We start from the raw sequence: 27,358 nt of genomic DNA on the forward strand, positions 1-27,358 counted from the left end.
CATCACCATCAACAATATATCAGTTGTCACCATCATATAAAGTAACCGGACTAATTTTACTGGGTAAGGCTGTATGTTCGACAAGACATCGACACATTAGCATCCTTATTCTTTCCAGCTTCGCCAAATTTTCACTAAAGGAAAAATAAATACTACTCAAGCATCGGCAAAGAATAGTGGTGATAGCTTAACTACCCTTGAGGAGGGGGGGTACAAGAAACGAATTGATACTTGCATTAAGTTCAGACGCGGCGACACGCGTCAAAAATCAAACATGTTAGATATTTGGCGTTTAGTTGCGGCAAGTGGCATCAAGTCGCGTTCGCCGACGCCGTTCGTAGCAGACTAGGGATTTTTCAGGCGTTCAGGACTCTTGCGGCAAAAAACGCCTGTGAACGCCGAAGTTGGCGGCTAGTGTGCTGTGGGCTTAAGTGATGCTCACCTTGTAGACTGCAACAACATCTTTTGTGTCCCTTGTCCTTGTGTCCCGTATCCTAAGTGTCCCTTGTCCTCGTGTCCCTTGACCTTGTGGCCCTCGTACAATGTTGGGTCGGGCTGCCTAAAAAGAATCATATTTTTGTTGTTGGGTTTACCTAATTTCTGAGTATTTCTACTACATGCAGCGTTCACATGAATCCGATTTAAAACTGTTTTCCAGAGAGCACTCTCCGGAATACGAATTGGCTACAGTACACCAGTTTCGAAACGGCTGTACCACACTTGGCCTAATGCGCATGCAATTCGATTTGAAAAGTGCAACTCTTGCCGCGAATTGTATTATCGTACCTTTCGCGGATGAATGTCCCTGCCCTTTGTGGTGATAAGAAGATAATCAAGACAAGAACAAGCTAGTGTGCATGCCCTCTGCCAATAGACGTTTTTATACGTATTAACGCCCACACTACATGTTTCAATGAGAATCAGTTAATGCGAATTCAATAAAGCACATTCAATTGTATTCTGGAACCAAATTGGTTGAAGAGGTTTCAAAACTGTATGAACAGAATTGAGTGTGGCACCCCAATACGTATAAAAGTTCAAATTGTACGTCAGATTGATACTTTTTTCGAAGTTATTTTAATTTCTTTGTTATGTTAGAACTTTCAATCCAGATGTAACTGAGGACTAAGTGATGCTTACCCTGTATGGCTCCAACATTGGCAGCAACATATCCTTGGGGTCCATCCAGTGTCTTCTCGGCTGACAAGCTGGAGGCCGGCTCTCCTTCTTCATCGCCGTCTTGTCGATTTCAGGGGGTGAATATTATTAGCTTTGTGAGGCACAAGGAGGTCAAGGACACTGTTGTTATTCAAAGAGCCCAATGTCTTCGTCATATGAACTAAACTGGTTTAGCACAAGTCCCACACGGACACGCCTGACATTTCGTCCGACGAAATTCCGCAGGTTAACAACAGGCCTATTCCCCAGTCATTCCATCCCCCTCGAGATCAGGTAGGGGGTCGCTGGCCAGCTATTGCTTACTATTGCTAACAGTCGTAAGACTTATCCCGCCAACACTCTAAAACAAGGGGACCAATTGAATGACTAGCGACACGCAACCATCTATTGCCCCCATCAATCAACCACAATGACTCAAGGGGATCACGTACCTTGAACCTAAGTCCATGTCATCACCGTCGAAACTTAGATGAGGACCGTGGAACAAAGTGGCAAGCATGCCTGGGACCCAGCCACCGCGCTTTGGACATGAGATGAGATAGACTCAAGTCGCCAGTCACGATAACCAAATACACCAAGCGTATAGCTTGAATCGAACCCGATCTATCATCGTCATTGGTCACCTGGCCTGGCCTGGACAACTGAAAGCTGAATAGGTTAAAATAGATGATAAGCAGGAAACACGAAACTAAAAGAATAAAAACTATACTAGCTAGATAACTACGATAACTACGCTAACAACTATACTAGCTAGATAACTACGATAACTACTCTAACAACTAGAATAATGACAATAGCTACAAAACTATCACAACATTGATCAGTCACACTTCCAGCACTCACTACAGCAACTAGAGTCCCTCCTCCCCCAAGACCTCCCACACCCTTTTTCAATCCCATCACACACACACACAAACACAAACACAACATCTACCTATAGTTACAACTTTTGAATAACTGCCCGATTTGCAGATAGAAGTGCCACTGTCAATTTATTTTACTTTCTTTTAATTACATGGCCAAAATATGATTTAGTAGTGGCTACAGGATGTATGTACCGAATATATTACTGCATTTTATTAACATTTCTTGGGAAAAAATGTTTTATTTTGAATATGCAAAATATAAATAAGTTTTAATATCTTTGATCTCTTAGAAGAGTGCACATAACAAAGTTGCAATGGGGATAACAGTTAGATGTGTTTTGTAATTTGCATTCTTTACGCCAAAATAAATCGTTTCATTCTTTTTCCATAAATCTCGCAGATTATTAGTCTGTAATTTTTTTCACTGCCTTGAGGCCCTGTGGGGGTCAAGTTACATGTTTATTCTACCAACGATAACACAGATTTGACAGTGGCACCTCTATTGACAAGTCAGACAAGTATACCTACCCTTCTTCTTGGAAATCAAACAAGAATCTTCGAATGCAATTGCGGACAAGGTTGTGTCATCTGAAATGACAAATCAGCACAAATTCGTAATTACAACAATGCTGTACTGTATAATCATTACTTATAAATGATGGTTGAATTATATCTCTCAATTTTTACATGATTTGCCTTCCTTTGGCAGAGCCAGAGGTTGACCTTATTCCTTTGTATTTATGGAAATAAATGTGAGCTAGTTCATGGTACATCCACATGAGGAACCAATCAGATTGCATCACAGCTTCCAACATGGCCTCCTGACTCATGACAAGATTGAAAAGATTCTTCTGTTCTGGCCAAGAAATGGACACCATGAAAAAGTTCTGTGGTGGCCAGATTCCAAAAATAATTCGAGCAAGCTGTTTTCCCCTTCTTAGAAACAGCAAAAGTCTGATAAATGAAATGGTCCAGGGACCATGTGCTCACCTGTGTCGAAGGGGAGGCTATGGAGTCAGTGATTCTGACATTGGTAAAGCTGTATATATCATTTTATGGTCAGACCAGCAATTGTCAATGATCCCTGTATGGTGCACATGATGTGCATTTGTAAATACAAGGTCTAATTTGGTGTGGTAATCAGTTGTTGACCTTTGGCCCCCTATTGGCCAAACCGTAAATCGTATGACGCCACGATTCTCTAAGTAAAGGTCACCCAAGGGTATATATGTACCAAGTTTGAGTTCAATAGCCTCAGCGGTTACAAAACGTGCCACCATTGACTAACAGCGGTGCCGTCGGCGAACTTTGACCTATCTTACCTTGAAAATTAGGTCAAATCAAAAACCCGGAGGATATGTGATGTCCCATTAGTAGAAGTACCTACCATATTTTTTTCAAATTTTTCGGACCAGTAATAAGGGAGAAAACGCATTTCTTCATTTTTTACCTTTGGCCCCCTGGTGGCCAAACCGTGAAACATATGAGACCGCGTTTTGGTCTCTGAGTAGTGGTCACCAAGGGGTACATGTGTACTAAGTTTCAGTTCAGTGGCTTTAGCGGTAACAAAACGTGCCACCCATGTCTAACGACGCCAAAGGACGACGGACGCTGCGTGATGGTAAAGGCTCACAGGTGAGCCAAAAAGGGTTCTGAGAGGGAAGGTCTCTCTCCATTCTGCTCATTGGAAAATCATTTAATTTCCATGCTTTCACTGAACACAATTCAGTGGTCATAAATTTGAATAGCTTTTCAGAGGGGACCATGTTGACCTAATGGTATACATACCCTTGCAAATCATACAAGATTCTTCAGTTGCAATTGCGGAGAGGGTTTGAAGCATCTGTAAAGATAAATTGGCACAGATACATAATAACAGCAATTCTACAAGAAGTCAGGAAATTAGCACCAACAAATAATGGCTGAAATAAATTTCTCATTTTCATTCAGGGTTTCCCTAGACGTATGTAGACTTCTTTCTTTCTTTTGTATTGTTTTTCATCTCTTGAAGTTTTGAGTAGCATATCTACATACATGTACACCCAGAGTAGTAAAAGTAAATTGACCCCATTTGACCTCTGTGACCTTGAAAAGGAGGTCAGATAAAAATCGTATCTTTGAGTAGTCACCATAAAAATGTTATTGAAAACACGGAGACAACTCAGTGATTATTTTCCTTTGGCCATTTCTTTAGCCAGGAGTATCTCTGTTTTAGTCAAATGAATGCCAGTTGGGCCAAAATATTCATGGATTTTCCCACTGTCTGATCTGAGACTATGAAGATATCCTCTTGTCCCATGTACTGTCACAACCACCAAGTTTGAGAAATAAAAAGATAACGAAGCTGGATTAAGGTGAATCTTTCCTTTATTTCTTTTGTCCAAATAACACACTTGACAGTCACCAGCCACACCAAAAGATCGTTGATATAATATTTTCCATCTTGCCATTAGCAAAATACATGTACATGTACATCCAATACATATAAGAATTTGACCATCTTTTTTATCTTTTGCCAAAATATTTGTTTTATGGTGCCAGGTTTCAAGTTCATAGCTTTTGCGGTTAAGAAACGTGCCACAACATTCTAATGGCTAATTTATGCCATTTGACCACTGTGACCTTGAAAAGTATGTCCGAACAAAAAGTGCAACATCTATTTGACTGCCTTTGTCTCTCTCTCTCGTACCAACAACCTGTTCAGAAGTTGTAAAAATTGTTCTCAGAGATATCTGCGAGTGATCTCTGTATTGAAACCTGCATATTGGGTCATAAGGCAATGCATTTTCCCCACCCAAAAAAACAAAGGAAAGTGTTATGCTTTCTTCCAAAATCTCTTTTGCCTGTAAATTGAGTGTAAAACGAGATAATGTCAAGATTCAGTCACGGTGATACCCACCTTTAAGAACATTGACGCTGAACACAAATAATTTTGCTACTTCAGAATGTTGAAATAAGTCAAAATTGAAGACAGTTCTTTTTGGAAGAGCCATGAAACCCTGCCAGAACTAATGTTCTGCCTCCACTGCATGCTTGAACCAAGCATTGGAATATAAAATGTGACAGGTAGTGGTTTTATGTAACATGCCCAAACTTTCTTTCAAGGTTGACAGAGTCTGTTGTTGCCTAAGATAACCAAACAAAGGTGTCAGATGTAATGGGTCAAGTCAGATTGGTAATGGCCATAAGCCATGAATGAATAACCTTTTTATTTGATTATTATGGATTGGGTCTATAGAAATTGTACAGGGTGTTAATCAGTACAGTTGCTAGTTTTTCCTAAAACAGATTCTTGCAATGAAAACTGGTAGAAAAAAGTGGTAAACTTACTGGATACACACACATATTAAATCAGGGTAGCGCTTCGCAGAAAGAATTTATGGAATGGAATAAATGAAAGGGCCAGGGGCTGTTTCAAGTTCATAGCTTTAGCGGTTAACAAACGTGCCACAGTTACACTCAAACAGCCAATACGCCATTTGACCTCTGTGACCTTGAAAAGTAGGTCAAATCAAAAACCTGTATGCTTTGCGATGTATCTTTGCTAGGAGAACCTACCACAAGAATTTGATCGAAAACGGGTCACTCATAAGAGAGATATCACACCTTTTAAGTTTCCACTTCTGGCCCCCTGGTGGCCTAGTCAAGAATCAGATCGGACTGAAATTCGGTGTCAGAGGTTACATGACATAGGGAGTCATGTGTACCAAATTTCAAGTTCATAGTTATAGCGGTTAAGAAACATGCCATAGTTATACTGAAATCGCCAATTCACACCATTTGACCTCTGTGACCTTGAATATTAGGTCGAAAAACCCCTAGGATATGTGATTTATCGTATACCCTAAGTGAAATGATCCGGCAGACAAGACCATGAAAACCTCCCAAAAATGCATTCAAATTCAACCAAAATTATGGACAGTGCTCCAGGGACCGGCTTTTATAAGACAACACAAACCCCACTGCTCTTCATAACTTTGCAGACTTTATTTTGAGAGAAATGTGCGAAAGATGCATGAAACATTTATCGCATGACCTGAGCGTGCAATACAATTACAAACGTTCAATAAAAATATTTTATTACACGAGAATGCTTGAGGTCATTTCTCGTTCAATCTAGACTCTGACTGTTGGAAGACCGTAGACTTTTACATCATTTTCATTGTCATCCTTTTTCTACATTATTGCGTTGGAATTCAGCCACGTCCCAAAGTCACGACGATGTCATGAAGTTGTGACGTCGTCAACTCAAGCGTTACGTCTTCTCCGACATTTTAACGTCTCATTAGGGATTTGGGTCAAAAATGACAAAATTTACCTTTTTGCCTCAATTTTCTTGCGATAATGGCGATATTTGTGGTAAGTGATAAATAAAAAACTGCACTCGTGGCTGATCCGGGTATCCAGATCACACTCGATGATTTTCTATGTCCCGAAAGCTCTTAACCTGCGGTCTCAAGCTTTCTGGCTGGTCGAGAGCATCTGGGATAACTCGAACTGGATCAGCCACTCGTGCGGTTTTCTTATTGTATCCTCGAAAAATGAAAATACAGAATAGATCAGATGTTTGATGACAGGGGGAGTGACTTGCAATTGCATGCCGGCTTGTTTGTACTTGTTATTGTTATCTAGTTAGAGATTAATGCCCATTGCACTGCCACTGCATTAGTGGGTGCGAGGGCCCAGGGCAAGGCCATAGGCAAACGGTATAGGCTAGGCCTAATAACTAAATAAGGCCAAGCGACCAAAATAATTGATGCCGTCAGTGTCAAATACTAGCCTGATTCATGTCAGTTGTCACCGGTTTCGGGGCGGGGGGGGGGGGGGGGGGTAATTTGGTCATGGCATGTTTTTGTTTCTGCACCTACCTGCAGTATACGTATGATAAAGTCAATAGCACTTCAGTTGGCCTGCAGACTGAACAATGTACAGTGAAAGTATAGCAGTGTGGCATGCAGGCTTGTTGGCTGATCATTTTGGTCCCTCGTTTTGGGATTTGTCGTAAATACGTCACTGGAGCTGAAGTGTATTAATAGATAAAAAAATAAATCGCCAAGGCTGCTGGGATCGGAAGGTATCAGGCTGTTTCGCTGCATTGCCAGTTCGCTACCAGTCGTTTCGCTACATGTGGCGGTCGTTTCGTTACATGGTAGGTCGTTTCGCTACATGGGTGGAGTCGTTTCGCTACATGATGGGTACGGTCGTTTCGTTACATGGAGGGCGTTTCGCTACATGGGTGGAGTCGTTTCGCGACATGGATGTAGGTCATATCGCTACATCGTAGGTCGTTTCGCTATATGGGTGGAGTCATTATTTTTACTCTATTTTACCCTACTATAATTCCCGGTGGTGACTACAAATTTATTTTAGCACAGTTTGCCGGTAAAAAAACTTATACGGTTTGATGGCGCGCAAGGGGTTCTTGTCGTCCTGGCCTGGGTTAGGCCACATAAAAAAAAGAGTTGGTGATCGTCCCCGCCCGCCCCTACGAAAAACGCCCGGCCCCATTTTTTGTTAAAATCCTAAAAAAGTTGGTATATTGTTCTATGGGGTCAGAATTGCACGATTTATTTCTTTATTTTTATTACTTGCTTAGAAATATCTGTAGGCCATGCACATTTGTCTCTTTTACTTTTTTGAGGGCCCTGAAAAGGGCCGTATATCAATGCTGCACCAAAGGCCTAGCGCCTCCTAAGGATACCGCCCCGGATTTCTCGTGCCAGTCTGTGTTGTCCGTCGTCGTTGAGATGCACACCATCACTCTTCATCTGCGACTGCCGGTGGATAGACTTAAGTTCGATTAAGTCGATTCTCTTATCTTTTCTCAATAACGCGTTGATCTTGGCGACACATTTGTTGTACTTCTCTGGGACTCTGTAGCGACTCTTGCTTGTGTTGAATCTTTCCATAAGCGAAGTTATGCTTGCTCGTGGCCCCTGCTTCTAGCACTTGCCGACCAGGTTCTTCAGTCGCTTGAAGACTTGTATCGGCTGGGGGCACATAGATAAATCGTTCCCGCCGATCGCAAACAGCACGTGATCATAGCCCCTGAAGTCAATGTCTTCTTGCAATACGTCATTACCAGCTATTGCGGGCCTAGCCAATTAAGCCAATTAGTGCACCTGCTTAATTGGTCCTGGCAAGCCTAATGGAAAATGCTCTCGCCTCAGTGGTCGGCCGCTCGATTGTATCCATGTATCCGCCAATGAATGGTCATATGGACCCTGCTGTACGCCGCCTCAGCACGACGTTTGTTCCGCGAACTTCAAAGAACAGGGGAACGAATGCTGCCATTCACATCCTCTGGTCCTCTGGAAGTGCTGCGTTTAATCGCGGAACATGGACTCCCAGCCATTTTGTGCCTCTCCTAAAAGTTGACAACAAGCGAAAAGGAACCTTGGTCCACGACGAACAGCCCAACAAGCGCAAGCGCAAAGTGATGACATCAAGTCCGACTACTGCTGACCCACCGGCACCGCCAACGATTGACATCTCCGCCGTCTCTGACCCCACCGCCGACGTCGTCACTAATCCTCTTCGCCAAAGTCCACCACCCATGATAGACGACTCACCTGACTCCACTGGCACCGCGGACGTCACTACGCCACGCGAAAATCCACCACCAATGATGGACATGGACGTCTCTACTACACTATGCGAAAGTCCATCGCCACCTATGCGGGAGATTTCCGCCGCCGCCTCACCTGACCCCACCACCAACGTCAGTATGTACCTATTCCGGGACATAACTCCACCATCGCCTACGCATGCCTCCACACTGCTCGAAGACGAGACTTTACCACGCGGGGATCAGACATACAATTTTCGACCTGACGTACGAATTCCGGAGATAAATGAATCATCCATTGAGGAACCTAGTTCAATTTCGCCGGCCGCGGAAGACTTCGAATTGACGTTTCAAATCGTTGACGTCGGGACTAAACGGTCAAGAAACAAATTGATTGACAGCCACGGTTACACGTACAACGTTATGCGCCGTCGTAATAACAATATTACAACTGATTGGCAATGCACGATCCGGCCGAAGCATAATCCGTGTCGCGCTATGGTGACACAGAAGGGGGACCAATTTATTGTCGGGAGAAATGCGCATAACCATCAAGCACAACCAGGTGCAGCAGTCGTCTCCAAGATAACCGCGTCCATGAAAGAAAAAGCCGCCGAAAACGTGTACAAGTCAGCATCCGCTATTGTGACTGAAGTCCTTCTTGAGCACGTGAACTCAGGCCCATGTCCTTCGCTACCGAAAATGAGCTGCTTAACCAGAGCAACTAATCGCTTTCGCCAGAAGAATCGCCCGCAAGATCCCACAGACTTGGAATTTGAGCTCCAAGAGGACCGCGTCGCTGAAAATTTTTTTAAAGCTGACATCAATGTCCGAGATCGCCGGCATTTCATCTTCGCAACAGATGAACAAATCCACCTCCTGAGTAAAGCAAAGACCTGGTACGCTGATGCCACGTTTAAACTTTGCCGGTCGCCCTTCAAACAGCTTTTCTCTATTAACGCCTTCGTCAAGAGTGGGGAAGACACTAAACAGTTGCCCCTCGCGTTTGCATTGATGTCCGGCCGAAAGAAGCGCGATTATAAAGCAATCTTGCAAAGGTTGAAGGAGATTGTCGGAGAGGTTCGCGTCGATAACATCGTTATTGACTTTGAAAGTGCCATGTGGGGGGCTTTCCGCCGAGTATTTCCAGGCATCAACATCACAGGATGTCTGTTCCACTGGACCCAAGCAATTTGGCGGAAAGTCCAAGAACTCGGCTTGCAAACGGCCTACGCGAACGATAGAAATGCCCACGACTACATAAAGAAGTTAATGGCCCTACCATTCCTTCCCGCAGACAGGATACGCGAGATTTTCGATGTAATGAAAACAAGGGCAACCTCGCAGCCTCTGTCGCAATTGGTGACGTACATCGAGAATACGTGGTTCGATAATCCGAACTGGAATGAAACTTCTTGGAGCGTGTACATGTCACCCATACGGACGAACAATGACATATTTGTAGTCACCACCGGGAATTATAGTAGGGTAAAATAGAGTAAAAATAATGACTCCACCCATATAGCGAAACGACCTACGATGTAGCGATATGACCTACATCCATGTCGCGAAACGACTCCACCCATGTAGCGAAACGCCCTCCATGTCGCGAAACGACCGTACCCATCATGTAGCGAAACGACTCCACCCATGTAGCGAAACGACCTACCATGTAACGAAACGACCGCCACATGTAGCGAAACGACTGGTAGCGAACTGGCAATGTAGCGAAACGACAGTAAACCGGATCGGAATACCCCCCCCCCCTAATTTTAAAACCTCCTGACACTGCAAACTACCTAAGTCCACACTCCGGATGCAGTGGACAGGCCTCGTTCCTCACCCAAACATGAGGAGACAAAATTAAAATGACGCGATGGGCTGCCCAAGGAGTCTGAAGGCCACATGACCGTGCGCATTCGTATTTCCCGTATTATGAACTAATGGTGGCGTCACCTGTGATCACTTGGAAAACACCCACATCCCGATGCAATGCCCTCGATGTGCATATCGAGGATATAACAAATCGCCAAAGTTGCGGAGCTCTTTTTCGCGATCCTCCGCGAAGGCGAGAAAGTTTCAAAGAAATGGCGGAGAAAATGGAAGTTGTTCGAATAACACACCAAGATTTGGTTGATATATCCAAAACTGATCGACCAGGTCAACAAAAAAACAATGCAAATCAATCTGCAGAAGGTATACTATTTCTAAAACCGACTATACTTCCTGTCTTTTAATGCACTACGCTGTAATCACAAAGCGTTTCGTTGCTTTCTTCATAAAATTATTTTCAAATTCGATTTCAAATTACAAATCATGAAATGTTTGGCCTGATCCTGTGGCCAGTGTGGGCCACCAAGTCGACAAAGACCCAGAGATAGCGGGAGGAGGGGGAGGTCCTCCTAGGCTTATATGATTGATGGTCCTATGTCTGCTCTGATCTAAGATCTAAAGATGACTGGTCGGCCGCCGCGCCGCCAGGCCTTCTAATTCTTGACCAGTCGAGACCAAAGACCTAAAATCTCTTATGTCTTCTTGTCTTATGTATTTCCAGGTATTGCTGCCAGAGAAAGAGAGAAGAAGAGAAGAGAAAGACGTGAGAGGAGACCTGACATGCAAATTTACCAACCTGCATTCAGAAGACAAGGCAAGGATCGGGACATAGAAAATGAAGATCTCCAGAGCGATGGAACGGAACCTGACGAGGTCAAACCTCTCACCCGGGAGTTGGATAAAGCCAGTCTGAATGATACAAGTCAGTCTCCAGCCGCAAGGAGACGAAGAAGAAGACCTGATGTTCAGATTTATGTCCCAAAACCTAAGATAGAAAATGATCATCTGAAATCTGATCAGGCTGTTGACAGTGACCCAGGCGTTGAGGAAGAGTCTCTCCCTATCACTCCGCCACGGCGGGTGGATGTTGTTCCGAATGCTGGGATGCTTGTAACGGTTATGAACGATAAGACAGATACCAATGGTAGTGACTCGCAGTTAACTACACAGAGAAATCCTCCCCAGTCTCCTAGTCGTAAATGCACATCTCCTTCAAAGTCCAAGCGTTATTCGCAGAGGGGGTGTCGGGACAGAACTTATAGTGGGGGGAGTGATGCTCCGAGTCAACAAGAAGATATTAGTGACAACCCAACTATTGACTGGGCAGAGGAGGTGGATCAAGAATTTGGTTCAGCCAATGCAAATGATGCTGGAGTGAGTGGTCATGTAGCAGATGAAAAAACTCTGTCTCGAGATGAGCGTAGGCGTCGACCAGAAAGAGGTGGTAAAGGACACAGAGGAGATTCTCAAAGGGTTGAGCGAGAAACCATAGCAAAATCTGATGTGCAAGTGGAAGATGAAAATTCTGGATTTAAAATGGCACAGACTTTGGTATTCGAGAGGTCGCAAGGCTCCAGAGGCCATTCAGGTCAAGGTCAGAGTCGCGGCGGCCCTGCTCAAACTCGAGGTCATCATGGCCCTGCTCAAAGTCAACGTCATAGCCCTTCTCTAAGTCAGGCTCACCACAGTCCTGGTCGAGGTCAAGATCATGATAGAAAGGATTCATTTGAAGGTTCCCATCCTAAAATACAGGGTGGTACTGTTGGGAGAGGGCGAGGAGAGAGTGATGTACGAGATCGTGGCATGGGCAACAGGGGAAGAAGAAGACATGGGAGTGGTGGTGGACGCAGGGACAATCGGCAAGAAAATGCTCCACCAATGCAACATGCCGGTTCAAACCGTGACTTCCAAGGCAGAGATCATAAAAGAGGAAATGCTAACACATCGGAGGATCGTCGACATGTTACTTTTGCTGAGGAAGGTGGACGGCGGTCCAGTGATACAGGAGTTGAATACCAGCATCCAGACAGAGGAAGGTCAAGAAATGAACCAGAGCCTCGTAAGACTGGTCATGGTGGCTTGATTCACTTGCCAACTGGTCTCGGTGCCTCTGAACCAGAGAGACCCAGCTCGCCAAAGGATGTGCAAATCAGGAGTCCGTACGGCCGTGGAAGAGGTCGCGGCAGAATCAGTACAAGGGCCCTTTATGATCCGCATAACCCACAAGGACCCAAACAATCGGTAATGCCTGGACAATATGGCCATCCCAACCCTGGCCTACAGTTCAGAGATCCATATGAACAGAGTCACTTCCAACCAAGTGGTCATCAACCAGATGCCTACATGAACTACCATGGACGAGTCCCTCCAAGTTTTGATTATCAGTATATGCAAGGGCAGCAAAACTACATGCCTCCAGGTCCATATGGTACAAGTGAAGGTCCTTATTTCACCCATCCAGGCATGCCAGGACGAGTATACTATGATGACAGGCAGCTGCAAGATTATTCTTACAAGTAAGCAATATATTTCCACTTGACCATCGCTGAGCTATGTAGTCAGCCGCTGTCGATTTTGAGGTCACTACTGGGCTGATATCGGAAACATCCAAAGCTGGCTGGCCTCACAAGTTGGCAATTTTGTTCTCCCACAACAGTGCTCCAGCAAAAGGGACGCTGATCAGGAAAGGGGTGAATTGTAACTAACCACAAAATCTGTGAAAATATAGGAAACTGGTATAGGGTGTGCTACATGTAGGACATGCTTCTGTCTCCGGCTGTGTTGAGGTGCTTACTGTCATGCCATCACTGATACGACATGGAAATATTGATTTTGAATAATTCATCTCTTACACTGTTCCCTTTCAGCCTCGATCAAGGTAGCAGCTGTGGTATTCAAGTCAAAGACGGGCGAGGTAGCAAGCATTCTGAACTGATCCTCAGAGAGATAGCCAGGTTGGATCAGCAGCTAAATTCAGTGATTGCTAGGAGACCAAGCAGAGAATCGCTGCAAGTCATGGCTGCCCTGAGGTTAGTACCAAAACCAATACCAGGTGGCTACGGCAGCCAGTGAGCCCGTGTCTTCCTGCTTGTTCTTTAAGTGGACCACTATTAGTTCCAGAAATTCATTGTTATTTTACTGACTACTTCAAGGGTCAGATCTTTGCTGGTGATGGTTGCTATCAAGGTACCAGTATAAGCTGCCTGGCTCTGTTCTAGTAGCCGTGAGCCAAAAACCGTCCTGGACAAGATCATGCACGTGACGCACTCTATGGTAACATAGGCTGCCGCAGCCAGACTCTGGAATACCCTCCCCGACACCCTCAAGGACAATAAGGACACCTTGTCTTTCAGAAAGGGACTAAAGACCTGGCTCTTTACCATCAAAAGCGCTTGAGCAGTCTTTGCTGATTAGCGCTATATAAATATAAACATAACATTACATTATTACACATTACATTACATAGGTAAGTGCTACATGAGTGTTTTGAGGTTAATTGACTCTTGTGTTTGATTTGATTGATTGTCTTCTTGCAGGAGCGAAATGCAGAGAAAGAGTGAGGAGTTGATACTAACCGACCCACAGTATGCTAATGAACATAACATCGAACATCACTTGTGGAAGACGGTCTATTATCATGTGGTTGAGATGTTTAGGAAACAGCTCAGTGAAGAGAAAGAGGACAGAGAAACCAAACAACAGCTATTACATATTTTGGAGGAGGTAAGCAACCTGATTTTTTTAAATATTTGGTGGAAATACAAGAATCTGCACAAATACATTTAGGAACTGCTAGTGGTTTTGTCAATCATAAACAGTTATGGGATGATAGAAAAATGAGCAGACGTTTGGCTTGACAGTTCAGTGTAAAGTAGATTAGTATGTGATCATTTCACAAGATGGCAGCACAAAAGGGTGAATTAGAGAATCAGTTATGCCTGCCACTTTTGGATGATGTCACTTGCACGTCCGTGGCACAATGCCGACATTTCATAATCATAACAAATTATCTTGGCCAATCGGCACCTGCTGCTGTGACATGCATGTTGTGAGCTTCACCGTCCAAGTGAAGACTCTACAAATTGGCGTGGCCATTTTTAGTTCTGCAAAATATGTAGCGAGTGCTTCACCCAAGACTTTACACTGCGCTATTGATTTTGGCGTCCTGAACCTGTTTGTTGCCTAATGTCACCTCCAATCGATTCTGTTCTGTATTATAGGGCGTCCAGTTTTATGAACCTCTCCTAAAGAAACTCCAGTCCCGGTTCCAATTCAGTTTAGAAGATTTCCTCGACACCAACAAACTTCTCCCAAAAATCATTGATTCTAATGTCAAACTTGCCACGCTAAGTTGCCAGCGTTCCATGATCAGCCTTGGAGATCTTGCCAGGTATAAGGAGCAAGTGAACGACACAGCCAGCTATGGTAAAGCCAGGAGTTGGTACCTGAAGGCACACCAATTGGCGCCCAAGAATGGCCGTCCATATAACCAGCTGGCTATCTTGGCCGTTTATACTGTAAGTTGAAAGCAAATCTCTTAAATCAGCCCGCCAAACATCCAGCCTAAACAGTACTGATCTTAATCTCGCTAAGGTGATTGAAGAAACGCAACTGTGAATTGAGCTACCGACACCATTGCTGGATATTACCGTTGTAAAAAGAGTCTAACTGGGTCCATAGATTGCGCACCACAGCTCCTATTGGTCTTAACATCATGGACAACATGTCCTGGTAGATCAGACCCTACTTGTTGCGTCTCAAACAAATTAATCTCTCTAAGGGTCAATACTACATGCTGAAACCTGTGCATTTGCCCTGGCATCGTCATCAAACAATAGACCTGTTTAGACATGTGAGGGTGAGCCATCATCAAACGTGACTGGAATAGATCATCAAATGTGACATATCATCATGACAGTTAAGGAAAACTTGTTGATGACTTTGACAAGAAGGATGGGGTAACTGGACTTATCGGCAAATAATTTTCCACGTCCAAAATCAGAAGCACTGGTTTATATGCAAATTTTAGTACTTTGAGCACATTGTTTCTTAGATTGTAAGGTGCATTTGAGCAATTTGTTGATAAAGGCACCTAAAAATATGTTTTAATAATAATAATAATAATTTTCTCAACTCACCATTTCAGAGACGAAAGTTAGATGCTGTTTACTATTACATAAGAAGCTTATCTGCTACAAATCCTTTTACAACAGCACGGGAAGGTTTGACGTCATTATTTGACGAAGCAAGACGAAAGGTAATGACGGAATAATCAAAAACACAAGCAAATATTATTTTGACGGTACTAAGACTCTTAGATTCAATGGCAAAGGGTATCCAGTATGCCATGATGTCCTTCAGTCCCAGACATTATGCTTAAGTGTCTTGGCATGGAAGTCTTGATATTGCCAGTGCAAAGTGCCTTGGATATTTGATAGGCAAGTGCATCTTGCAGTAGCCCTTTTCTGGTAAATGTATCAATGTTTTCCTATTTTGTCCTTCTTACTCCCTGATGTAATCTTTTTCCCTCCCTCCCTTCCTTCTAGGCTGAAGCTGGTGAAAAGAAGAGATTGGCTGATCGTCCACAGCGCCCCCAAAAATCAAAAGACGCTCATTTGGATTCGCACAGGATTGAAATCTGGGTATCGTCAGATGGTTCAAAATGCCAGGACGAGGTCGGACACGACGACAGTGATATTGACGAAGACCTCATCAAGATGTCCCCTGTAGAGCTCAACAAAAGATTCGTGCTCAGCTTCCTACAAGTCCATGGCAAACTGTTTTCTAAAATTGGGTAAGAAAACTGACATGTTCCTTCTCTAGTTTTTGACAGGACAATCAAAGAGCATGATGCTGATGCAGGTCGATGGTAATTGCTGATTGTAAGAAGTTGACCATTGACAACTCTATAGAAGACCTAAATCGATCACCTTTCTCATTATAGTTGCTAATGACAGCCTAATAATTGTTCCTATTGCATATTGCACTAATGATGCTGTCAGTGATTTACGGTTAAAAAGACTTGAAATGTACTCATCTTTTCATTTCAGGATGGAGATGTATCCTGATGCATGTGGCAAGATGTTACACGAGTTCCGAGCTCTGCTGCAGCACTCGCCGTCCCCAGTTGGTAGTACCAGATTACTACAACTCATGGTCATTAATATGTTCCAGATAGAGAACTTGGCTCTAAAAGGTAAGGCATAGTGGTGTAATGTAATCATATTTAGGTGGTGGATCTCATCTAGTGCATAATGTGATTTGTTTCAATGCAAAAAGCGCTTAAATTAAAAAAGGTGATTTTTCAACTTTTACTTGAATCTGGTATTGACAGTTGGTTAGTTGCAGTGGGGCTAACAGGAGCCCTTCTAAGCACTTCATTAGTGATCATTGCATTTTTTATCAACACTTGTTGTACCTTTATCATATATCAAGCCCTTTCAAACTTCTGTTCTTGGCAGTTTGTTTAGGGGAGGAACTCGGGAAAGTGAACCTGTGTCCCCCAATTTCTGCGTGTGTTTGCAACGAAATGCTGACCAAAAGATTACTTTCTTCAGGTACTCGGCCCGATAATGAACACCGGTCGCTATTACAAGAACATGCCATCCAGCTTGGGTTGGACATCTTCAGTCTCCTGGTTGAACGATGCGTGGAACTGTTCAAGGAGCACCTCGCCTCCCCCGAATACCCCAAGACCATGTTCAGTGAAGATCTCCATGCGATCTACCCCAGCGTCAAGGTGTGGTGTGACTGGATGAGCTGTCATGCCCCGGTGTGGAACCCTCCTCCCATGAGGGATGAGGACTATGGGTAAGGAATAGTTTGTCTTCCAAATCAATAAGTTTTATGAAACTCTGTGACAATGAAGCACCCATGAAACTTCTCTAACCCAGATATCCCTGCCTTGATTTGACTACTCACAGGAGGTTTGGTGAGCCGAGTGTGAAAAGTGGCCTTTTAGTGTTCTAAGCTCCAATTCCTGCAGAAATGTTGAGACTTTTGTTCTACAATTGACCAAAGTATCATTTGAAATGGGTTACCAACAGTAAAACACAGATGTTGACAATCATAATGGACAATGACTTTCAGCCTCCTTGTAGGATAAACACAAGTCCAGGTGGTTCCCCTATTTTGCTCCATGTGTTGTAAAAATTTACAGGCTGTTTATCTGTTATTTCAGCCTGAGTGGTCTCAGTGTTTGGCAGAATATCTGTGACTTGTGCAATATTTTGAAAGATATTGATATCTCCCATGTGAAGCTCTACAATGACAAGAAAGACAGTGAGTACTTAACCAAGCATTGGCATACCTGATGCTATTTTTGGTGATCCTAAAATCAGTGCGGCCCAGTCTTTTTTGGGCTTCTGTTATAGAGAAGATCTGACTGCCATGGAAAACTTACTTGCATGCTTATCTGTTTTCAAAGCCCACCTTATTGAAAACCAAATTGATACCTCTTACCAACTGACAGGCATAGATTTGCTTTTTGTACAGTCTATTGGTCAGAAATTGTTCCAGGAGCTATCAGTAGCACTCTTGGGGATTCCAAGGGGAACCTGTCCAAAAGCTATTCAATCGATGTTAAGGCAAATAATTCTATTGGTACTATAGCTCTGTTGTCAATGACTGCTTTAGCTATCAGCGGGATTTATTACATGATCGAATCAGATGCTGACAAATTGTTCTTATTACAGGCTGTGATCCAGTAATCCTTCATGAAGACTCAATGATGGCCGGATTTATCCCTCTCCTATCTATGCCACAGAACCCGACCTTTGTCCACAACACCGTTGATAAGGACATTGCAAAAGACTGTCTGAGAATCGAAAAGTTACAATACTTTGGAGACTATCTTAGTGGTATTGAACCTCAAGTGTTAGATTATACGGTGGAGAGGCAAATGTACGTGACTGTTTTGATGGACATGGTGTCTGAGTCTGAAGAGGAGTCATCGGATACTGGAACGACTCAGTCAGAGGTATGTTGGCAAATTCACTTTAGGATCAGCAAATTCTATCGGAGCGGACATTTGACACTGTCTTTAACTCTACTTTATTTATCTGCCAAGTATTATTCCTGCAAAAATTGCAGAAGGAAAGACTGCTGAAAAGGTGGTGTGGGTTGAAGTTACATGAAAGCTCGGCCCCCTTCTGAAATGCACCTGTTTCAGATGAGGGCCTCTTGCGGTGAAATGGTAAAACTTTGTCAAGTTATGGGGTCAGGTTCTGTCATGTCACGTCCGATGTGACTCTGGAAATATTAATTTCTGAGTATTTTGTTATATATTTGTAGGATTCTGATGAAGATGATGACGATGTGATAATCGAGAGGTCATTTGAAGAGGAGGCTGAAGGCCACGTGAAAGAATTACGAGCCAAGAAAGCCGAACTGGAGAAAAGGGTAGAAGAAAATCAGAAACACAAGGACAGCATTCAGGCCATTCTCGACAATGAAAAATCAAACAAGCCTATCGTGTTGGAGATCAATCCTGTCAATTTGGTGCCTGATACGAACTGTTTTATCAATCATTTGGATGGTATCAAGAGGCTGGTGCAGTGTAATAAGTTTACAGTCATAGTGCCTCTCGTTGGTGAGTGTGAGAATGGTTTGGCGTTCTTCAACTCTCTTTACTGGCTGCATCTGTCTTCAAGTGGGAACAGAGAAATGTCCATGTGGTGAAGATTTTTCTAACTCTGTTGACATCTGACCATTCATGAGAGAGCTCTCAATCAGTAATTGGTCTCCTGTTTGTGACTGATGCATTTGTTTCATTGAAATAATACTGTTTCTAAAATCTTTAGAATATAGGCGTGAAAGATTGCTTTTTGAAGTACCTGGTATTCTCCCCTCATGAACATTTTTGGAAGTCTTCAGCAGAAGATGACAAGTTTCACCTTTTACTCTATAATCTTGATCTAACAAGCATTCAACACTGCCCGAAATTCGGTAGAGAAAATTGAAAGATGTTTACTTTGTTTTAGTGATCAGTGAATTGGACGGTCTAGCCAAGGGTAGCAAGGTGAACTCCACTGAATCGCAAGAGCATGCAGACATGGTGACACGAGGTGCTGTGGCCTCGATTGACTACCTGGAGGAGGAATTTGCCAAGAAGAACCCCAACTTGAAAGCTCTGACCTCGAAAGGGACGGAGATGGAGACAATATCATACAGAAGTGAAACAACTGATAGACAGGTATGAATCACTTTGATGAGCTACTTTTACTTTGGTGTGTGTTTGGTACAGTCAGACACATGCTGTTGAGGCAAAAGGAATCATAGTCTCCAGAGTTACGAAAAAGCCATGTTACGTTTTCATCCCAGCATGAAACAACTCCTGAAGCCATCAGATATTGTCCAGTGATGAAGCATAATCTGGATGCACACTTCCAATCTTATGCTTGTTCTATTTGCAGGATTCAAATGATGACTTAATTCTATCCTGCTGTTTGCATTATGCACAAGACCGGCCAAGCGAATACATGAGGAGAGACAAGAGTAAGTAAACACTTGGTCCCCCCCCCCCCCACTCCGTAGTATGATTTAACCCTATAACACCTAGAGCCATTGCCAGCGCAAGTGCTTATTCCACTGGGCCCCGACGTGATTTTACCTGGAAATCACATTTTTTGCGATGGGTCCAGTTTTTTACAAAATGACATAGGTGAACTTCCAAATAATGTATTACAAGTCTCCTTTATTTTAAAGAAGATGAAATTCCCTATTAGATAGGGTACATCCAAATCGGAATCAAACAAACAATCCATTTCAGCAATTCAAATGTCCAACCTGAATTTACTGGCTTGAAGAGAAACAAAAACTTAATCGTCAAATATCTCAAAAACTTCTACAGCAACCACCATTGTTCATCCGGGCATTTGAAAGCTTAAGTTTCACAGATTAATAATAGGCGGCGCTCTGAAGGAGATCGGTAGCTAAGCGCGCGAAATTTGAATATGGGTGTGCGGGCGTCATAGGGCGCCCCCAGGGGGATCGGCGGCGGGCGGCATAGGGCGCCTCCAGGTGTTATAGGGTTAAATTTGGAGTTGATTTTCCTGACAAAAAGTAAGTTTGTTTTTTTAGATGAAATGACCTGCACTGCTAAGGCATCACCAAAATGTTAGGAACCTCGCAAGAACTAGAGCCATAATAGGAGTACAGAAAGAGGGGATTTAAAGGGGCCTTACATGTAATTGTGTTCTATTTGATAACTAGCAATTTTAGGAAAGAACAGGTCTTTGGACATAAGGGTCTCCACATCAAAAACTTGTTTGTCGATATAATTTGTATTTACCATTGTATTTTCAGATTCACCTCTAAAGTTGTACAGAGATGTTGTCCTCCTGACAGACGATCGCAACCTGTGTCTGAAAGCGTTTGCAAGAATTGTCCCCGTTAAGGATTTGCCATCATTTCTCAAGTGGTCCAAGACGGGGTGATGATGGAAGAACTGTCTGATAAATGGTTGAGAGCCAATGTAAGAGTTCGACGCCTGCTCTAGGGGGTGACCAATTCTGGTCCGAATAAAAGGCAGTGTTTCTTGCCGCTTGTAATGCTAGTGTAGGAAGTGGTCGGTGAATTTGGAAATCACTGCTACATGTAGAAGACATGGTGCTATGAGTTCGTCTCTCAGTCTCTAGGTTGTACAGTTGATTCATTTCCTTTTTCAGCTGTTTGATTATCAAAACCAACTGTCCCTTAACAGGTGGCATTTTGTGGCATTTTGTGGCATTTGAAGAAGTCAAGTGGTATGAAGATGCCTTCAACTACTGTACTTTTAAAAGGGGAATGTCTAGAGGTACCAGCAGTGCTGGGTGAGCACCAATGATAATTAGCAATCTCCTGAATGGAGTTTGTCCACATTTAAACAATGCTCTGGACAGATTGTGTACATTGACATAAAAACTATTTGCATACCATGTTTCATCACCCTGGCATGTGTTATCATTCCCTGCCTGCCATATTAAATTTGTATTTCGAAAAGGCAAATGTTAGCATATTAAATTTGTATTTCGAAAAGGCAAATGTTAACAAAATTAACGGTGACCTGGCCTTGAAAGTTGTTACTGATAGTGCAGGAATTCTGTAAGCACCTACTCTCTCTATCAGGAGAAACCGGTTAGCTGTGTCCCCATTTTCACCCACTTGATTTTGCAATCAGGGGTTTGGAATGTGGAAAATTTGAATTACGAATCTGAGATTGTAATTTGGCAGCACCTGTCAGTTTCAGGCCAAGCAAAGATAAAGTTTGTTCGCTGGCATGGAGCTGCCACTTTTTTGTATAGAGAAAAGTTTATGAAAATAATAATCTCTGTGTGTTTTACTTTTAAAGTTCGAGGATTTTTTTTAAATAGATTAACTTGCACTTTCAAGTGTGCAATCATATTTCAGTCGTTCAAACAAAGCTTTAAAAAAGTATTGTTTTTTTAATAACACTCAAACGCTGTGGATCAGCATATGTGCTACATGTACTTATATATATTTATACTGAAGATTGAAATTTGATTGAGTTCTATGGCTTTGGTGGATGTTTCTGTTGTACAATTCAGTTTCTGGCCCTCCTCAAGTTGATCCCGAATTCTGAAAAAGACCTAGATATGGTTTACCAAAACCATGATCAATTGCTTGACATCCGACTTTGCCTTAAATTGCAAGCAAACTAGAATATAACCTTGCCTAAAATCAACAATGATTTGATCTGGCCTCACTGTTCGGTGTTCATGTAAAGATCAACTTCAGGTTTTCCAGAATGAAGTAACCTGGGTACTGAACACTGTCAAATTCTTCCTGTAATATTTGTGCATGGCCCTGTTCAAGATGATAACCTAGCTGCATTGACATGTGTATCAATTTTCTCAAAGGTTGTAAATTACTTTCGTTTAATGGAAGTGTGCTAGTATTTTTCTCTGCAGGGTTCCCACGCAGTCGGGAATTCGGGAAAAAGTCGGGAATCTAAAAAATACCTTTCCCGACCGGGAAAAAATTCGGGGATTTTTTTGCCAGAAAAGGGTGGGAACCCTGTCTCTGGTCTCGGTAGTTTTGTAGTATTTTGTTAACGAACTGTGATTTTAGATAATGCATGTATAGATAGTATGATTGAACATCTTATGTGGTTTTAAATTAAATCTTAATTTAAGTGTTAAGGTAGGGCTCTAATTTGCAAATTAGCAATCTCAGTATTTGCCAGCTAAACCTCTACTTTCTGTGTATACTGTACATTTCTGACTTGTTGATTTTCAATGAATCCTGTACCAATACATGTAGGCCTACATGTAGATATGGAAAAGAAGTCCCGACAGTAATGTTACAGAGGTGAACTGCTTTGCTTTCCTGGTGCTTTTCCTTTGAAATGTGTCTGTTCTACCAAACAATGATACTCAAAATCAAATAGTACTACTTGCCTGCCGTTACATGCAAGTTTCCGGCCTGAATATATTAAAACGGTTGTATTTTGTGAGTAAACTGGTACATTTTAAATGTTTTCCGGTGGTTAGTTGTATTCATGTTGTTGTTAGCGCATTTTTAGCATTGCATTATTAACATTGTACAGAATGACTTAATTGAATGGTTAAATGTGGTAGTTAATTGTTTTAGTTTCAGTATCTACTCCTGTCATCATATCAGTTCATAGTGCCGGGCCGTATATATTGTGTATGGAAAAAATCTTAATTTCCTAAGCCCATACAGAGTCATCCTTCAACCATATCTGCTTTTTTAAACAAAAACGGCCCCCAAAGCTCTTGTTTAAACTTGTCACACACCTGCATTTTAAAATACCTTGGGTATGTTCACTTCCTGAAACAATCTGTAACTTGACAGATAATTAGGACATCCTTTCCATGTTGCAATTATCAGCATGTCATAGTAGTTCATATCAATGGTCCTAACGATTATCTTGACAATTCTGTAACCCTGGATGTATCAGTGTGCATTTTATATTCGCATTTTTTAACTATTACAGATTAGAAAATCTATGGCTGCAAAAGAGAAATTCTAATTGAAATTACCATAACTGGGTTGTCAAATTGCTCATCTAAGAGTACAGGCAAAAGATGCAGTTTCACAAAACAGCGAAATGAAATAGCCACTTGATATATTTTGGGTTTACAGTACATGTAAATGTTTTCTTAGGAGCCAGAACATTGATATCATCCTGATTTCTTCAGGATGTTGTAATATAAAACTGAACGATACTGGAATGTTTTAAATTTGTTAGTTCTTCACTTATACGTGGTAGTGCTAGTCTTGAGGTTTTTTAAAGTAGGTTTAAAGCAGTGTTGAACAAGTCATACAATTTTTGATGTGTACCAGTGTTGCCATCTTCAGGGCTTGAACTTCTCAAAGGCAACAGATGCCTCTGTGCCCCCCTCCCCCATGTGCCTTGGTGCCCTGAAAGTTTCTTCCTTTACAAAGGCACCTTTTTCTTCAGTAACTTCCATCAAGCAAGCCCTTTTTCTTAAGACTGGAAAAAGTGACTTTTTTCTCTTTCAAAGTCACAACAAAATTATTCACTGGTCACATGATATGAATTGGATTATTTTGTGTAGCCCCGTTTGAAAAGTAGGTGAACTGCTGATATCAATGTAAATACATTACCTAATAAACTGTTCCGTTCAGAACTGTTAGTGTGTTCATGCAAATAACAATATTGAATAAAGGAATTTTTTAATTTAATTTCATGATCTATTTCTTTTTACTTCAATTTGGGGATTGTTGTTGCCCTTTTGGACATTCAGATTTTTATGACATGTTGTTTCATACAGTTTGCACAACTCTTCTTTGCGTGATTATCATGGATAGTGCATATCGTCCTTGTTTGTAATCAGGCTTGTATTGGCCTTCAGGTTCCGGTCAATTTCAGTTTTTGAAGGATTTTAGTTGGCAGTACATTTTGGTTTCATACATGTATATACTCTGTGTGAGTGATCTTTGGCCTGCCCTGGTATAAAACCATCTTTACAAATCAAATGAAACCTTATCTCGGGTTCTCAGGTGAAAACAACATAATGATGGGCAGTGTCCATTCAAGAATATACTTCCTTGAGACCCAAAAGTACAGGCATTAACTCAGCAAACATTTGCTTCTCTTAGGCCTGTTCCCCTGTGATCATGTCAATAACTGAGCCAAAGGGAAATTCACTAGAAATATAGTCAAGTTTACTTCAGCAGGTGATTTCATTTCATCTTGTACAAAACGTCTGCAGGAACATCGCTCAATTTTACTCTTCAATATTTCAACAATTGAAAATGCAAATGTAAGAATCCAGTCAATCAATAGCCATTTTCCTAAATGTCATGTTAATCCGAACATTCTTTACGCCCTTGCGGACAGGTAGCGCATGATACCAATAAGTATTTGTAGGATGATTCATCATTAATAGACAACCGTGTTCAAGCACAACTTTTACAGGATCAATCTTCCGTTCGGCATTCTTTCCACGTGCTTCGCAATGTTTGAAGATAAAGTCGCGTGATTGGCCAAGGGTTAGTGATGCAATTGGTGCCGTCTTAACCAGATCTTTTTCATCATCGCGATGTTCTCCCATGTGGTCTTTCCCATCATTGTACCTGAAAGAATTGATTTACTCTGAAGATCATGTCCGCTGAAGCCAGTAATTATAAACTCACTCAAAATGAATAAGACTTTTGCTTGCTGCCATGGTGCTGTAGTATGGAGGTCTTTTAAGCATCAATGGTGAGAGTCCAAAGTGTCCTTTCTTTCCAAGGCAGACCCACATCTGTGTCTGTCAAGCCTTATGCAAATCCCTGTGGTTTCTTGCAAGGTGGAAACAAAGCTCGGCAAGTTTATCGTCTGGAAATATCATTTTCAATTCACCACAGATCCATCCCCGGCCAGCTCTGGTTCGAGGCACTCGGCTTCTGTGATTACTCTTCTGCAGCCTTACCTATTAATCAACACAAAGTTATATTCATGTCCAGTAACTCTGGAGATTCGATCCTTTATGTCAAGGAGGAGGGGTGTCCATGGTCTTGCTGGAATAGTATTGCCTGAAAAGGTGTAGTTTAAACCTCTCTCTCCATGGGCTACCTGAAGATACAACAAAAAATATTACCATTTAAAACGTGAATTAACCTGAAATAGGACTATGCAGTCTAGGCTACTAGTATGTCATAATTTGAGGCATTTGCTACAAACGGATGGTAAAGGCGTACTTGTTTTCTTGGGATGTCATGCCACTGGCCAAATATCTTCACCTTTCCAAGCTGCCCAGTATTGTATTCTAGTTCCTTCTCGCATCGAATGAAAAGTTTATCTGCTTGTCTTTGTCCGTAAAGTTTGCAATAGTCCAGGTCCAGATTCTCAGCCTTTATTTTCCTCCAGCTCAGTGGATCCTCTTTCTTGACAGATAGAGCCAATGCTTCTTCGTGTTCACCAGGGCATTTAACAGTGTCAGTGCAGGTGGTGGAGCGCTCAGTTTTTGGAGACAGTTCAGCTTTAATTTTAGTGACGAAATCGGAAGAATTCAAACTCGCTTCTATTTCTCCTTCTTCCTTGATTTTCTCTGAACTGTGTCCGGTTCTCGTCAACTTGCTAACTGCAAGTTTATCTTTAGATTGATATTCCTCGCCAGGACGTTTGCGGGAAGATCGGGTGAGGAATTTGTCCATGGATATCGTAAGAGATCATCAGCACATGGCAATGTTGATTTTTCACTTCCGTCAACAAACAGTGGTTGCCACTGTTTCCACACCACCGATGGACTGGGATATAAATAGACTATAATTTATGGCTGGCGGGAGTTATGGAAGACTGCTAAAATGTGGAATCGGGAATGAGAGCCAACTGCCAAAACGAGGGTGTAAAAAGGGAGGGTACGGGAAGTTGTATTGTATGTGGAGGAGGGCAAAAGCCCCCTAAAAAGATTTGGGGTCGAAGGGCCCTTATAATATTGAGCTAGTATTTCCGTGCCTGTGATATATGCCCGGTGTAAAAGTAAAAAGTGTCCCCCCTGGAAAAAGTGTCCGGCCCTATTGTATTCTGCAATATGGTTCTATAGAGACCCTGACCGTCAATAGCTCAGAGATTGAAGCGCATAATAGAATCCTTTGTTCCCGGACATTTTATCCTAGGACATTTTTAACTTCTACACCGGCAATCATTCAGATTTATGCCCACACTTATGCATTGTTGCAACCCTGTGATGTGGAGAATTAAGTCTGATTTCTCTATCTAACTTAATATCATTAAACAGCCTAAGTCTGACTTAGTTAGCTCGGTCCACCCCTTGTTGGTGCGAGGATCGTGGTAGTCACCCGCATGATTTTTCGAAGCAGGTGCAAAATCTGAAGAACTCGCGAGCGCGCATAATCAGTCGAGCACTGCCGCTCCAATATGAGGGACCGTCAGAGATGTATCGATGCATCATCTCTCATTCTTCCATTCTACACATGACATGACATTAACCTCAGACCAAAGACCTTAGACAACATTCCCTAAAGGCTGCTATCATTCGTGACAACACTGATTTCGATGGCAAAGTAATGCTCTTCTGAGCGTAGGTTTCCTCCGGTCAGTGGCATACTCAACATATTTACCGAATGTGAAATGATGAGTCCGGTCCATCATGTCCGAATTGAGTAATATGTTTTTGTGACCTCTTCACACGTTAAGAACGTTTACCCACTTTCGGTATATGACCCTTTTTGTTCCATGCCGGCCACCAATGCGATATAGTCAGTATTCAAAATAGGAATGGATCAATATAATTATACATTGATATATTACTCCAGGCCACACGAATAGAATTCGCAGCCTTTTTCCACGAGAAGGCGTGCACTCCCAAACAAAAGACAAAAAGCACCGTGATAAATTTCGTGCGACGTCAAATAGTGGAAACGGACCTTTATAGCCGATTTGATAGCCTATAGGGCCGTTTAGACGACGCGAAAAAAT

The 27,358-nt window shown here is 42.4% G+C and overlaps 2 protein-coding genes across 4 annotated transcripts; one reads left to right on the plus strand and one right to left on the minus strand.

Moving 5' to 3' along the window:
- The first annotated feature begins 10,712 nt into the window (after nucleotides 1–10,712).
- On the plus strand, nucleotides 10,713–24,117 carry LOC135482598 (telomerase-binding protein EST1A-like). Of its 2 annotated transcripts, XR_010446238.1 has the most exons (16): nucleotides 10,713–10,809; nucleotides 11,168–12,962; nucleotides 13,314–13,475; nucleotides 13,983–14,169; nucleotides 14,667–14,963; nucleotides 15,593–15,703; nucleotides 15,993–16,240; nucleotides 16,497–16,642; nucleotides 17,004–17,256; nucleotides 17,627–17,727; nucleotides 18,141–18,424; nucleotides 18,739–19,036; nucleotides 19,428–19,639; nucleotides 19,860–19,941; nucleotides 20,752–21,427; nucleotides 21,464–24,117. XR_010446238.1 is itself a non-coding variant. In XM_064762773.1 (15 exons), the coding sequence occupies exons 1-15, from the start codon at nucleotides 10,713–10,715 to the stop codon at nucleotides 20,880–20,882; spliced, it is 4,404 nt and encodes a 1,467-aa protein (XP_064618843.1). In that variant the 3' UTR covers nucleotides 20,883–24,117. The 2 variants fall into 2 exon arrangements, 1 of the variants encoding a protein (XP_064618843.1); XM_064762773.1 differs by having other exon boundaries at nucleotides 20,752–24,117.
- Nucleotides 24,118–24,192: 75 nt separating this feature from the next.
- On the minus strand, nucleotides 24,193–26,146 carry LOC135482599 (DNA oxidative demethylase ALKBH2-like). Of its 2 annotated transcripts, none has more exons than XM_064762776.1 (3): nucleotides 25,660–26,146; nucleotides 25,350–25,492; nucleotides 24,193–25,011 (listed from the first exon to the last, which is right to left on the minus strand). In XM_064762776.1, exons 1-3 carry the CDS (start codon nucleotides 26,071–26,073, stop codon nucleotides 24,711–24,713), a joined length of 858 nt encoding a protein of 285 aa, XP_064618846.1. In that variant the 5' UTR covers nucleotides 26,074–26,146; the 3' UTR covers nucleotides 24,193–24,710. The 2 variants fall into 2 exon arrangements, with proteins under 2 accessions (XP_064618846.1, XP_064618845.1); XM_064762775.1 differs by having other exon boundaries at nucleotides 25,618–26,146.
- Between the last annotated feature and the right edge of the window lie 1,212 nt (nucleotides 26,147–27,358).

The sequence above is a fragment of the Lineus longissimus genome, chromosome 2 (assembly GCF_910592395.1).
Source record: "Lineus longissimus chromosome 2, tnLinLong1.2, whole genome shotgun sequence".
Lineage (NCBI taxonomy): Eukaryota > Metazoa > Nemertea > Pilidiophora > Heteronemertea > Lineidae > Lineus > Lineus longissimus.

What these genes read in the sequence shown, in the direction of transcription:
- LOC135482598 (XM_064762773.1), top strand. Translation starts at nt 10,713, where the DNA reads ATGGAAGTTGTTCGAATAACACACCAAGATTTGGTTGATATATCCAAA. An exon ending in ATGAGGGATGAGGACTATGG is followed by an intron (nt 17,257 to 17,626) that starts GTAAGGAATAGT and finishes CTGTTATTTCAG; the next exon opens with CCTGAGTGGTCTCAGTGTTT. An exon ending in CTACAATGACAAGAAAGACA is followed by an intron (nt 17,728 to 18,140) that starts GTGAGTACTTAA and finishes TTCTTATTACAG; the next exon opens with GCTGTGATCCAGTAATCCTT.
- LOC135482599 (XM_064762775.1), bottom strand. Translation starts at nt 26,073, where the DNA reads ATGGACAAATTCCTCACCCGATCTTCCCGCAAACGTCCTGGCGAGGAA. An exon ending in ATGACATCCCAAGAAAACAA is followed by an intron (nt 25,493 to 25,617) that starts GTACGCCTTTAC and finishes TTGTATCTTCAG; the next exon opens with GTAGCCCATGGAGAGAGAGG. An exon ending in AACTTTGTGTTGATTAATAG is followed by an intron (nt 25,012 to 25,349) that starts GTAAGGCTGCAG and finishes CAATTCTTTCAG; the next exon opens with GTACAATGATGGGAAAGACC.